This window comes from Brassica rapa, chromosome A09, assembly GCF_000309985.2.
Source record: "Brassica rapa cultivar Chiifu-401-42 chromosome A09, CAAS_Brap_v3.01, whole genome shotgun sequence".
In the NCBI taxonomy this organism is placed as follows: domain Eukaryota; kingdom Viridiplantae; phylum Streptophyta; class Magnoliopsida; order Brassicales; family Brassicaceae; genus Brassica; species Brassica rapa.
Genome location: NC_024803.2, coordinates 4,949,609 through 4,963,097, shown reverse-complemented (window position 1 = coordinate 4,963,097; position 13,489 = coordinate 4,949,609). Strand labels below are relative to the sequence as shown.

General features: G+C 36.7%; 4 protein-coding genes and 1 non-coding gene across 5 annotated transcripts; 3 read left to right on the top strand and 2 right to left on the bottom strand.

The window, feature by feature from the left end:
* Positions 1-270: 270 nt before the first annotated feature.
* On the top strand, positions 271-6,238 carry LOC103837586 (UDP-glycosyltransferase 91B1). The gene is made up of 2 exons (XM_009113942.3): positions 271-2,787; positions 6,040-6,238. Exon 1 carries the CDS (start codon positions 1,323-1,325, stop codon positions 2,769-2,771), a length of 1,449 nt encoding a protein of 482 aa, XP_009112190.2. The 5' UTR covers positions 271-1,322; the 3' UTR covers positions 2,772-2,787; positions 6,040-6,238.
* LOC103837585 lies at positions 6,196-7,274 on the top strand. Its single transcript, XM_009113941.3, has one exon. The coding sequence runs from the start codon at positions 6,467-6,469 to the stop codon at positions 7,058-7,060; it is 594 nt and encodes a 197-aa protein (XP_009112189.1). The 5' UTR covers positions 6,196-6,466; the 3' UTR covers positions 7,061-7,274.
* On the bottom strand, positions 6,294-6,366 carry TRNAR-CCU. The gene has a single exon. It is a non-coding gene; the product is annotated as a tRNA-Arg (tRNA).
* Positions 7,275-7,544: 270 nt separating the features above from the next.
* Positions 7,545-10,929, top strand: LOC103837584 (putative U-box domain-containing protein 50). Its single transcript, XM_009113940.2, has 6 exons — positions 7,545-8,023; positions 8,102-8,214; positions 8,316-8,822; positions 9,011-9,151; positions 9,227-10,462; positions 10,568-10,929. The coding sequence occupies exons 1-6, from the start codon at positions 7,825-7,827 to the stop codon at positions 10,766-10,768; spliced, it is 2,397 nt and encodes a 798-aa protein (XP_009112188.2). The 5' UTR covers positions 7,545-7,824; the 3' UTR covers positions 10,769-10,929.
* Positions 10,930-11,070: 141 nt separating this feature from the next.
* Positions 11,071-12,823, bottom strand: LOC103837582. The gene is made up of 3 exons (XM_033279289.1): positions 12,597-12,823; positions 11,674-12,126; positions 11,071-11,583 (listed from the first exon to the last, which is right to left on the bottom strand). Exons 2-3 carry the CDS (start codon positions 12,047-12,049, stop codon positions 11,537-11,539), a joined length of 423 nt encoding a protein of 140 aa, XP_033135180.1. The 5' UTR covers positions 12,050-12,126; positions 12,597-12,823; the 3' UTR covers positions 11,071-11,536.
* Positions 12,824-13,489: the final 666 nt, after the last annotated feature.

Here is a 13,489-nt window from a genome sequence, read left to right as displayed (position 1 = left end):
TCTTGCAGACAACCCAAAGTCTTTCCCCTTCTGTTCTTTGTATTTCAATAAAGCTCATTGAGCTATCTCTAGTTTATGTTTCAATAAAGTCCTTTGGACACAAATCTATCTTGTTCTACAAATGTTTACATCCTTCTCTTTATCATCTCTTTTTAATTATTCTTAAAGGTAGTGAACATTAAGAATCAACCTTTTTTGTCGCTTTAGGTCGAGACCACGTACATTAACTAGCCAAACAAAAAACTAAAATGTAATGTTGTTTATAACAAATAAATGATTTAAAAACTGCAATATAATAAAACAAACGAGAAATATTTTAGATGAATTAATGAAACGGAGAGATAGAGAAAGAGCATGATGAATGTGAATACAAGTGATGTAACAGCTTGTATATCATGCAATATGAAAAAAATTAATACGACTCTGTTTCACGGCTTTGGTACAACTTACAATAACCTAAACCAATTGCCAGATAGCTCACGATTGACGACTCGTGAGAGGAGTTTGGTTAAATGCAACAACGTGCATGTTTATGCGTACAGATACGAAAAATGCGTTGCGTTTTTTGAAATGTTTGATTCTTATGTACGTTCACATATAATTTTTTACAGTTTTGATGCTATTATATGAGGCATTTTTAAACATGCATGTATCTTAATTAGAGTAGGTGAAAGTAAACTACTAAATCACCCCACTAGGCAACTAAGGCAAGATAGTAAACAAAGTGGAAAAGGTGAAACGAGCAAACGAACCAGAAAAAATACAAAAGATTCTGCAAATTCTACTTTGATTTGGAACCAAAGTTTCTATACATGTGGCAGTCGAACCTATATCTAGCACACTCGTACAAACTTTGTCATAACCTCATCCCAAAATAACGTCTTCTTTGGTAATGATGAGAAAAGATAAGATAAAAGCTTCCAACAGATAAAAGCTTACATGTTCTCTTTTTTTTGTCACGTCATTACCTTTTTTTCTTCGTGGTACGTAGCCGAAATTTTATTGTTGACGATTAGTTTTTGGAGTTAGATTTATATATTCCAACCTAATTCCAATACAAAAACTCAAAAAATGTTATTACAATACGATTTTAGCTATAGCTATATATATATATATATTGAAGTATAGCTAACTAGGCAATTCACAATTGACAAATAGCTGGATATATTATTTATTCTTTTGGTTTTCTTTTTATATAAACTTCAATTTTATTTATATTTTCACTACATATTCACACTTTCCAAAGTAAAAACATACCCCCTCGTAACTCTATCATTTTGACGTGTCAAGAGTGTAACTCAGCCGCCATTTGTGATTGCCAGATGTTCAAACAGAAGAAGAAGAAGAGCTTTAAAGAAGTAGTCACGGCGTCGTTGGTTTCTCAAAGAAGAGACAGACAGAACATGGCCGAACCAAACCACAAGCTTCATGTAGCAGTCTTCCCATGGCTAGCTTTAGGTCACATGATTCCTTACTTACAACTCTCCAAGCTCATAGCAACAAAAGGCCACACCGTCTCCTTCATCTCCACGCCTCGTAACATCGCCCGTCTTCCCAAAACACCCTCCATAAACTTCGTTTCCTTACCGTTACCTCACGCCGTCGACAACAACCTCCCGGAGAACGCCGAGTCCACCACAGATGTCCCGGAGACTCACATCGCCTACCTCAAGAAAGCCTTCGACGGCCTCTCAGAACCTTTCTCCCAGTTCTTACAAGCTTCCAAACCGGACTGGATAGTGTACGACATCTTGCACTATTGGGTCCCTCCTATCGCCGAGAAGCTAGGCGTGAGACGCGCCCTCTTCTGCACGTTCAACGCAGCTTCCATCATCGTCATAGACGGACCATCATCGATCATGATCAACGGTCGTGATCCTCGCAAGACCGTGGAAGATCTCATGGACCCTCCACCGTGGGTCCCGTTTGAGACAAACATAGTTTACCGTGCCTTTGAGGCGAGGAGGATCTTGGAGTATCCCACGGCGGGTGTCACCGGTGCTGAGCTGAATGATAGCTATAGAACGGGTTTGGCTTCCGCTGGCTCTGAGGTTATTGCGATTAGAACATGTACGGAGCTCGAACCTGAGTGGATTCAGTTGCTCGGTGAGATCCAGGGAAAGCCTGTGATTCCAATAGGTTTACTTCCGGCTAAAGCAACTGATGATGACGTGGATGATGATATCATAGAATGGTTAGATAGACAGCGAGCCAAGTCTGTGGTTTATGTAGCTTTAGGAACCGAAGTGACGGTTAATGAGAAAGAGATACAAGGTTTAGCTCATGGGTTGGAGCTTAGCGGGTTACCTTTCTTTTGGACGATAAGGAAAGCTTCTGTGTTTCTTCCGGATGGGTTTGAAGAGAGAGTCAAAGGGCGTGGGGTTGTTAGAGCAGAGTGGGTACCTCAGGGTAGGATACTGAGTCACGGTTCGGTCGGTGGGTTTGTTACTCACTGTGGGTGGGGTTCAGTAGTTGAAGGGCTTAGCTTTGGTGTTCCTTTGATCATGTTTCCGTGTAATCTAGACCAGCCGCTTGTGGCTAGGATGCTCGCTGGGATGAATATAGGCCGAGAGATTCCAAGGAATGAGCGAGACGGGTCGTTCACTAGTGTTTCTGTGGTGGAGACAATAAGACTGGTTGTTGTGGAGGAAGAAGGGAAGATCTATAGAGACAATGCCGAGTCAATGCAAAAGAACGTATTTGGGAATAGGAGATTGCAAGATCAGTATGTGGATAGTTTTATCAAGTTTCTGGAGAATCATAGAGCCTAAATGTAGAGCAAATAATCCTACTATATAAAAGGGGCTAAATTAAAGCTTCCTAAACACTGCCACATAGGCAAAAAAAATCCCCACTAATCATTCAGCCATGTCACTATCGGACTGGGCCTCACCAAATAAATGGGAACAGAGTTTTGTCACGGGCTGGTCCAACTTCTGAGTATCACTAAAAACCTATAAATTCACTCAGCCCACAGTTTTGTCACGGGCTGGTCCAACTCCTAAGTGTCACTAAAGATCTAAAAACTCACTCAGCCCACATCCCGTAACCCTTTGCTATGTCTCAAGAATACACTCAGCCTCCACCTTAAAGAATACTACTACTGTGTATATTGAATACAATACATTATTAGACTAGACTGATTTTTTTTTTTGAAAACAGTCTAGACTGATTTAGAAATAAGTTCTTATGCTTAAATAATATTAAAAAATCTAAATTATTACTTAGAAAAATATAGATGAATAAATAACTCATTTTACATAATGTTGACAAACATCATAAGTACTCTGTATACAAATCAGTTGGAAAACACACATGTGAATCACAAAAGTCCAGAATCAAAGGCAAATTCTCCAATCAATAACTCTCTCACAAAGGACGTATCTTCACTTTTACCTATTAAAATCTTTGAATTTTAATTCAAACCAAACATATTTATTAAAAATAACAATATAATCTCGGAATTATATTCATTATTTGTTTGTATGTAATACCATTTTCTATAATAATTTTAAATTGCTTCATAAATTTATATAAAACCATTAAAAAAATTTTGATACAAATTTTTCACCATAGGACGGGCCAACCACTCTGGAGATTATAATGGAGACGTTTCTATTGACGTTTTTAATAACTAATTGCAAACAATTATTAGTATTGATATATTAATTTAATGCTCTAATCCAAAACTCTATTAAAAAAAAAGAAATTACATGTTTATCATTTTCATGGTACCACTTTTCATTTTTATCACCACTAAATAGACATTTTCAAAAATACATTCTTCATTAAGTGGCAAAATACTCTTATGCCATTGTTATTTACATATATAATAAATCATTATTTAAATAAAAAAATTAAAAAATTAAAAATTAAAAATTAAAAATTAAAAAATTAAAAAAATTTAAAAAAATTTAAAAATTTAAAAACAATAGAAAAAAGTAAAAAAAAATTTATGTTTTCGAATTATACTTTTTCAAATTCGAACTTTTATATAATTTTTTTTTTTTAAAAAAATTTCGAAATTTTTTTGAAATTTGTTTTTGAAATTTGTTTTTGAAAAAAGAAAATTATGTTTGAAACTATTTTTAAAAATATATTTTTTAAGTATTTATTTATATATTTACTATAATCCTAAATTTCAAATTCCAAAAACCATATCCCACCCCTCAACTCTAAACCCTAAGTCTAGATTAGTTAACTTTAAAGGTATAATTGTCTTTTATCCTTCATTAAAAGTGAGAGTAAAAGTGTGTAAACATGAAAAGTTGTACTATGAATGTGTTATTTGTGGTAATTTCCCATAAAACGAATATAAAAGCACATCATTATAATTGTTTGCAAATGTAGGTTTTCCTTTTATATAGTAGTGATGTTTTTAATTTAAAAATACAAATTATGGACCATTTTACACTGTCTATCATAAAATACTAATTCCACACACATACACTATAAAATTCGATGAAAATTGAAACCTACTAGCAAACCCACCAAAATAATAAAAAATTAACACTTCCAAATACTCATGCTTCGTCCTTTTTTTTTTTAAAAAGAAAAGGAAGTTGAGCAATAAAAAATAAAAAATAAACAAACAAACTATCTTCACTTCAAAAATCCAATTTTTTATAATTAAATTAAATTCTGTTCACTTCAAATACATATTCTTTAATTAAATTAAATTAAAGGAAAGAAATCCAATTCTTTTTTAAAACAAACAAACTATAAGTTTATAACTACGCTCACTTCAAAAAAATATAAAAATATAAAAAAATTAATCCCATTGTTATGTGTGCAGATCATGCAGCCGAATATCACAATAACCGGAGCGACAACCTCGGACCGCAACCAATAATCATTAGGATCATTAGGATGTGGCCCATCACAAATCACAAAAACAAAAATGCTTTCTTAGGAACACCTTTCATTTATCTTGACATCCAGGTTTGTCTAAAAAATACTATATTTTTATTATTCCAACTACATTTGAAATGATAACTTTAAACCACTCAACAGGAACAAAAAATGTACCAACGGTTCGAAGAAGGGAAAATTTATCACATTAGATATTTTAATCTCCTTTCCAATAACCAACGGTACATGCTTACAGTTCAACCATACATAATCAATATCAATGAGACAACAATTATTACACAGATTGAAGAAAACATTCCACCAATACCTTCATGCATATTCCGGCCCCAAAGCTACCCCAGTTGATTAGCTTAGCAAGTGCAACCAATTTTCTCCCAGGTAAAAAAAAACCATTGCCGGTCTCGCAAACAAATAAATTCTCTTTTTTTCACTAAAAACAAATTATTATCACAGATGTTGTTGGCCGAATATGCCTCATCCAAGGAAGTGATATATATATAACAAGAACACAGATACAAAGATCATCATTGCATTGCGTTTACGTAGGTACTAACACTTTATTAAATAATATTTATTTTAAGCAATAAATATATAATACAATCATTATTTGTAAATCCAAAATGGTACGTCTAACTATCTGGAACAACAAGGCAGAAAATTTCAGGGAGCTAAATCGCATATCTACCAGGAAAAACTAAATTGTAATCATCACAAGTATCATTCCACGGTTACATGAAGGTAATAAACTAAACATAAAGTTTATGTCAAAATAAATGCTTACAAATAATTTACTTTTTCAGGGAAATTATCACTTACAACCACACCTGGATCGGGCTTTTACTTCGACACCGACATTGATATCATACAACGCTTCCAAAAGAGGAATAAACTGTTATCTTAAGCCTGATAACTAACGATACCATTAAATACTCAAAATTACTATTTTCTCTTACGAAAATTGATTGCTCAACACAATATATTATTCAAACTTACTGTTATTTAAAAAAGAGAAATCACCGCATCACATTCAAACCAAAATTCTATGGTTAAATCTACAACACACAAAATTAACAAACAACTTCTTAAACTAAAAAACTACCAATCAAAAGTATAAATTTACTTAATTTGAACATGTTATCCGCGCGTAGCGCGGACACCGGATCTAGTAATAAATAATAATAAGTTACTGTACACTCTATCAACGAGATGTAGTTGGGAATAAGGCACAATCTATGTAAATAACTCTGCACATGTTAATAATGTTCTTCAGACATTGTGAAAAAACTTGGTGTGGGTGCATTATGAGATTGTTGCTGAACATGTACATGTTGCTGATTTTGGATTAAAAAAAAAATTATTTTGTTAACCGGTAAATGGGCTCCTTTCCGCCCATCGAATAACCCAGTAAAACAAAAGACTAACGCGCCAGGAAGGGGTCGAACCTTCGGCCTTCTGCTTAGGAAACAGACGCTCTATCCACTGAGCTACAGGCGCCTCTTGTTCATTAGTTAAGCTAAAGATCTCTGAATCTCATACAGCTTTCTCTTTCAATATAAAGTCTTCTTGGGAGATCGAGAGGAAGCAAAAGGAAGCCATGGCCACAGAACCACTCATCCAAGGAGCAATCATGCTGCTAGCCTTCGTCATGTTCTGGGCCCTCAAGTACCTCTCTCAACAAGGCCTAACCAAGTTCCGATCCAAACACCGAGCCACACTCCAAACCCAGCGTCAGCTCATCCAAGCCTCTCGCCTCCTCGCTCGAGCCCGAGCCACCACTAAAAAATCTCAATCACAATCCCTCGCCAAGACCGCCCTCACCGAAGCCGACGACGTGATCGCTCTCTCCCCAGACGATGCCGCCGGCCACATAGTCCGCGCCTTGTCTCTAGATCTGCTCGGCCACCACACCGCCGCTCTCAAATCGTTCGATACGGCGCTGACTTATCCGCGGCTGAAGTCGCTGTCCGCGGGGGAACGCGCCGATGCGCTTGTGAAGAGAGCTGAGATGAAGGTCGCTGTGAATCGGCGGCGGAGGAATGATTCGGCGATCGAAGATCTGGAAGAGGCGGTTAGGCTCGCCGCCGGGACGGATACGGCGAGGATATTCCGTCTTTTGGGGGAGTGTTATGAGTACAAGGGCTTGGGAGAGAAGGCCCAGTGGGCTTTTAGCGAAGCCTTGAAAGCTTAATAGAGTTATGTAACGCGGTTCGTGATGGATGAGAAAGACGAAGACTAGTTCGTAGCTTTATATCTTGCCACTTCTTTTTTGTACCCCGCTATTTTGTATTCTTTTAGATTTGTGACGATTGATTTAGTTATGAAAACTTCAGAAGCCAATTTATCTTAGGTAACTGATAAGGAATGAATTGTGTATTTTGTGCAATTATGCTTTGTTGTAGTTATAAAAACTATATAAGTCAATTTAAAACTTGAATTATTATTTATCTTAGATAGCTGATGAGGAAAACAAAGTGAATTTCTTTTTAAACAAAATGAATATCTTAAAATTTGTTAGTATTAATCTAAAAGAAAATAAAACTGGTCATTAGTCAAACTCGACCCTAAAATTCAAACCTGTTGTTCTAAAAATATATCGTCCTTTTGCATGCCTAATTAATGGCTCTATACATCATTTTCAGATTTACGCTATTATCACTTCACCATGTATTTAATAATTAAAGACATTTGGAAAATAATATTCAAACGAAGACATTTCTTATGTCATGTTTGTAATTAGTTGTAAATTTGTAATCTCATGTTTCTGTATTTGTTTTTGTTTCTTTGTATGTGTGTTTCAGGCTGTTTCCATAGTCAACTAATAAGATACAAAAAGTCAATAATCTTTATCTCTCAATATACAATTACATAGAAACCAGATCAAAACTCTTGTCTTCGAAAGCCATACATCTAGAACAACAGTTTCATCATCATCATCATCATCATCGTAAGAAGATGGAGGAAGTCCAGAACCATGTATTCGAAGAAGCAGCAGAAGGATCGACAACGGAGAAAGTCTACATAGCTGTAGGAAGCGATATACAAGAAGGTTTCAAAACAATCGATTGGGCATTAAAGAAATGGCACAACACACCAATCTCCATTGTTCTTCTCCATTTCTGCAACATTTTACAAGATTTCGTCTACACCCCTTGTACAATCTCTTTCTTCTCAATTCACACCTCTTTCTTTCTTTTTAATCATTTTAAACCCAAATTTTACATATCAATAGTTGGAAAGCTTCCAGCGAGTTCTGTCAGCGAGGAGAAGCTTGAAGTACTCAGGAAATACGAGGACCAAAAGATCAACAAGTTGTTGTCCAAATACGTTACTTTTTGTGGAAAGGTTTGATATTTCAATTTTTTTCAGGGTACAATTTGAAGTAAGTTTTTCATTGGGGTCTAATAATGTAATTAAAATTTTGGGAAAATACCGTTAAATTACAGTTACAGGTGAAAGCAGAGTTACTCAAGGTTGAGAATCAAGATGATTTTATACCAACGCTAATCTTAGATTTGATCTCAAAGCTCAAGATCACAAAACTAGTCATGGGAATCACTTTCATGAGATCTTCATCATCTTCTTCATCATGGAAATCAAAGAGTGCTATAAGCGGATCGTTCTATGTATACCAAAACAAACCAGATTTTTGCGAGTTTTACATAATCTGTGGAGGCAAGATGGTTATGCTAAAGAGGGAGAACGATGCGAACAACAATATGAGAAGCTGGATTGGTAAGATGTTTCATGATCCTGGAAGGAGTCTAGACCTTTCATCAAGCAGCAATGATGATTCAACGGGTAGTGGAAGTCCATGGGATAAGAATTTGCAGGAGATGGAGAGTTATTTCCAGCAGTTATTGAGTTTGAATCTTGAAGAAGATGATGTGGAAGAAACAGAAGAAGATGATGATGAGGAGGAGGGGGTGGCACTAAACGTGCTGCAACATATGGTAAGAGCATATAGAAATGTTCGGCAGTAATTAGGCGCTTTATAGGGGATTATTGATTAGGCGTGACGCCTAGACTGATTTAAAAAAAATCGTTACAAAAAATGTTTCATTTAGGTTGAATTGTTTTTTTGCCTGAATTGTTTTTTTTAATGATATTGATTGACATTTTCATGTGTTGAAAATGTCAGAATGTAGCAGAGAAGCTGGAGTATGTGAGAAGAAAAGTAAATGAAGCTAAGCTGATGATAGAGGAGAACATGAGAGAAGTCAAAGTCAACTGTGAGAGATCAGACAAAGCTGAATGGGCAATCTCTTTATGTACTTGCAGAGTAAGTACAAAAGACTTAAAACAAGAACTTAAAGATTCAGTGTGTCCTAAAACTTTTTGTTGGTTTTGAAATCAGATTGAAGAGCTTGAAGGTGGGATAAAACAAGAAAGCGAGAGACGAGAGAAGCTTCAAGTGACGTTAGATTCTGATAAAGAATGCATCCAAGAAGCAAAGAACGACGTCGAAAAAGGCAAAACAAAGCTAGTTTCCCTTGGGGGGATTAAAGAAGAGCTCTCAAGCAAGGCTAAGACAATGACGGAGGCTAAATCACAGGCAGAAGCTGAGCTAGAGAGCGTCGTGTTAAAGAAAGGAGAGATGGTAATGGAGATTGAGAAACTTAGGAACCAAAGAGATATCTTCAACCTTAGGATTGAGTTTTGCAAAGAGAAAGAGGCCACAGGGTTGGACTCAAAGGAAGAAGTGAAGTGTGGGTATAGAGAGTATGTTGCAGATGATATCAAGTTAGCCACAGAGAGTTACTCTGATCGTTTGAGGTTAAAATCTGGTGGTAACTGGACGAATGTGTACCGAGGGAGGATCAAACACACAACAATGGCTGTGAAAGTGATTGGTGACACTTTATCAGATGAAGTTTTTAAAGCAAAAGTTAAGCTTTTGAATGAGATTAGACATCCTAACTTGGTAGCCATTGCTGGGTTCTGTCCAGAGAAGCCTAAATGCATACTCTTTGAGTATATGCACAATGGAAACTTGAGGGACAATCTATTCACATCACTGAGGAAATCAAGAAGAAGCAAGATACTAACATGGCTTGATAGGATACGCATAGCTCACCAGGTTTGCTCCGGACTCGGTTTTCTCCACTCGGTTAAGCCTAAACCGATCGTCCACGGTCGTCTTACGCCTTCCAAGATCCTCTTGGACCGTAACCTTGTACCGAAAATAACCGGGTTTGGAGTTTTAATGCATCAGACTGATACAAAACCTGATGTGTTGGCGTTTGGGGTTTTGCTTCTGCATCTACTAACCGGGAGGAACTGGCCCGGTTTGCTTAAGGCGATGTCGATGAACCAGGCGAGCATTCTAAGAGATTTGGACCAAACAGCTGGTAAGTGGCCGTTGGAGTTAGCTAAGGAGTTTGGTGGACTTGCGGTGAAGTGTGCTTCAGTTAACAGAGGAGTGAACATTGATTTTACAACTAAAGAGATAATGCAAGAGCTTGGTAAGATCATGGAGAAAGCTAATGAGTTTAGAATCACAGGAGGGTATGAGGAAGCAACTAACTCAAACATCAATGAAGCAGATCCAAATGACATCATACCAAGTGTTTTCATCTGTCCTATACTTCAGGTTCAATTCGATTTTTTTCGGTTTATAAAAATTAGCTATCATATTAAAACCGTATCTAGCTAAGGAGCTCGCAGTCTAACTTGTGTTATTGTGTGTGTTTTGTAGGAAGTGATGAAGAACCCACATGTAGCAGCAGATGGGTTTTCGTATGAGCTTGAGGCTATAGAGGAGTGGCTAAGCATGGGACATGACACATCTCCTATGACGAATCTTAGCCTGGATCATCAAGTTCTAACACCGAACCATACTCTTCGTGCTCTCATTCAAGACTGGCATAGTAAAAAAGCAGCACAAGCTTCCTCCTAAATTTCTCTTGTATATACATACACACACAACTCAAAAAATGTTTCTACTTTTTGTATTTTGATTCAAATATTACACTATAAAAGCCACAGAATATAGTAATCAGAAACAAGGATCAAAACACAAACAAAGGAACAGAGAGGAAGAAGAAGATCGCGATATTACAGTGAACTGTTTTTTTAAGTCTGATCAAAAGCGTATATGTGTTTATTCTTTTATGAAATCTATGATTCTGCCAAGTTCTCAGAGTGTAACGTGTGCAACGTTGAGAGTTCTTGTGTTGTCGAAAGTAAGCACATGACATGTGACTCAAAGAAAGAAACCGAAGCTTATGTACATGTACACTATTATTATTACACATCACCAACCACAAAAGAACAAAACAAAACAAAAAAGGATTGTTTTATTCTTTGTCCGAACCAAATAATCACGACCGCAGAAGTGAAGAAGCAGAAAACACTTTCACTTCAAACACCCAACATGAAAAATATCCAAATACTCAAAATCATATATATCATATTCATAGCATATCAATTCTTCATTCATTGTTGCCAAGTCCCCATCACCATATCATCTTTGTCCATTTGTAGATTCTTGAGGGATGACTTGGATGTTTTGTTGTCACTCACTTGAACAGAGAACACCAAAAGAAGTCTCCAGAAGCTATCCACGATTCTTTTTACTTTTTTTTTTGATTATTTGATTCTTAATTATGATACTGAGAAAAAAAAACATGAGAGAACTAGTCTTGATCTTTCCCAATCCTCCAGCTTACAGCTTCCTTATAGACGACAGCCACTGTTCCATATTCTTCCCATCTACAGATTTAACTTCATCAGAACCACACACACAAAAAAACATGCACATATAAGTTACTATTAATGGTGAAAACGGAAACAAGGATTTACCAGGAGCAGGAGAGAAGAAGCCATTCAGAATCTGATTCCCTGAACCATCCATAACTTTCTTGTAACAAGGAACCAGAACCACAAACCCACCACCACCAGTATCATCCTCACTTTTAAACCCTGGTCCATGTGGCTCAACCCAACCAATAGACCACTCTGGATCATCCGGTTCAGGAAACACCACATTCCCCATCTTCTCCTCCTCTCCTCCTCTCCCAATCCATCCTCTCTTAACCTTCTTCACCGTAGTAGAACAAGAAGACTCAGACTTAATAGTCTTCTTCAGTGATGGAGGAGATCCTTTTGACTCTTTCTTAGCGTTACCACCACCACCACCACATAACCACCTCGGAAGACGAGGAAAAGAGACTGCCATCTTCTTATCCGAACCTCCGGAGATAAACTCTGATCAATCAGCCATGGATCGATCCTTCTTTAGCTTCTTCCCCCGACCTGTTGAGGAATAAAAATTAACACTTTTAATCATCCCCATCTTCATTACAATAATGATAACATAACACCGACCAGACACAAACACAGAACAGTACACTGCAAAGCAAATTCAAAAAACATTTACAATCCATTAAATACTGTTTATGATGTGATCAGATCATATAGATCAAACATAAAAAAAAAACATTTTTTTTAATTATTCATAATAATTATTTTTTTCTGGCGGAGTCTTCATGAATGGAAAATAATTAATGCTTCTTCATTTCGATGGTCCAATTAAAATAAATCGCTAAAAATAGAAAAGCAAAAGTAAATCAATAAATGAAGAAAAAGGGGAGGAGGATCAAAGACTCCGACTCTATTTCCGTCAAACCACGGCAAGCACTCGCCGGGAAAATCTCCGGAAAGAAATGCGAAAAAGTCGGAAGAAGATGAGAGAAGAAATATCTCCGGTAATTAGGTTAAATTACCGAGAAAAATGAGATCTTTTGATCGAAGAAACCCCTAAAATCACGTCGTCTCTGAGTCGCTGATCTTTCTCTGTTCTCTTTCCCTCTGACTTTTTTACTCTGACTTGTACAGAACTACAGAAGAAGAAGCTCATCTGCTGTTCTACTTCATTTATAATACTCTCTTTTCTGTATTTTTCATTTTTTTTTAATTGGGCCTTTGCTTCAGTGAACCGAAATAAAAGTTTGATCCGACGGTTGGTAGCGGTTTACTTTGTTTAATGGCAACTTTTGGTGTACGCTTCTATTATAGACTTCACAACACCTGATTGCTACAAATAACCAAAAAGTGGGAATATTACGGTTTTATTTTTAAATTATAAAACATACCCATTTTGAAATAACACTATTCACTCTAGTAACATGAGAGAGAGAGAAAAGGCGACTGAAAAGGCGATTGCGACCCTCAACAAAAAACCGTTATTTTTCTGGTCGATCTCCATTTTTCTGATTGTTACTTCCGATGTTCTCGGAGATGGAGGGGTATGGGATTCTCCACTAGTCCATCTTTCGAATGTAATCCCCATGATTGATGCCCACGATTGTGATGAAACGGTTTCTCAACTTCCCCGAAGTTTGATATATAAAGTTTATGCTTCTATGATTTCGATTTCATCACTATCCTCTGAATTTCTTCAATTAATTCATTTCCTTTGGAGAATTTTCAATCCTTGGATTTTCATGGCGGACAATATCCGAAGGGGTTTGCAGAATCTCAACTTGGGTGCGGATGATCCTCCAGTTCAACTCCCTGCCCACGTCCTTAATGAAGCTGTTGCTGAGAACCGATTCATCTTGATTGGACGACCGGTCATGCCTAGGCGACAAAATATCCGCTCAATCATTACAAATCT

Excerpts from the sequence above, each read along its gene's own strand:
- LOC103837586 (XM_009113942.3), top strand. The coding sequence starts at position 1,323 with ATGTTCAAACAGAAGAAGAAGAAGAGCTTTAAAGAAGTAGTCACGGCG.
- LOC103837585 (XM_009113941.3), top strand. The coding sequence starts at position 6,467 with ATGGCCACAGAACCACTCATCCAAGGAGCAATCATGCTGCTAGCCTTC.
- LOC103837584 (XM_009113940.2), top strand. The coding sequence starts at position 7,825 with ATGGAGGAAGTCCAGAACCATGTATTCGAAGAAGCAGCAGAAGGATCG. Across the intron at positions 8,024-8,101 it reads AGATTTCGTCTACACCCCTT|TTGGAAAGCTTCCAGCGAGT; the intron begins GTACAATCTCTT and ends ACATATCAATAG. Across the intron at positions 9,152-9,226 it reads TCTCTTTATGTACTTGCAGA|ATTGAAGAGCTTGAAGGTGG; the intron begins GTAAGTACAAAA and ends TTTTGAAATCAG.
- LOC103837582 (XM_033279289.1), bottom strand. The coding sequence starts at position 12,049 with ATGGCAGTCTCTTTTCCTCGTCTTCCGAGGTGGTTATGTGGTGGTGGT. Across the intron at positions 11,584-11,673 it reads CTTCTTCTCTCCTGCTCCTG|ATGGGAAGAATATGGAACAG; the intron begins GTAAATCCTTGT and ends TTAAATCTGTAG.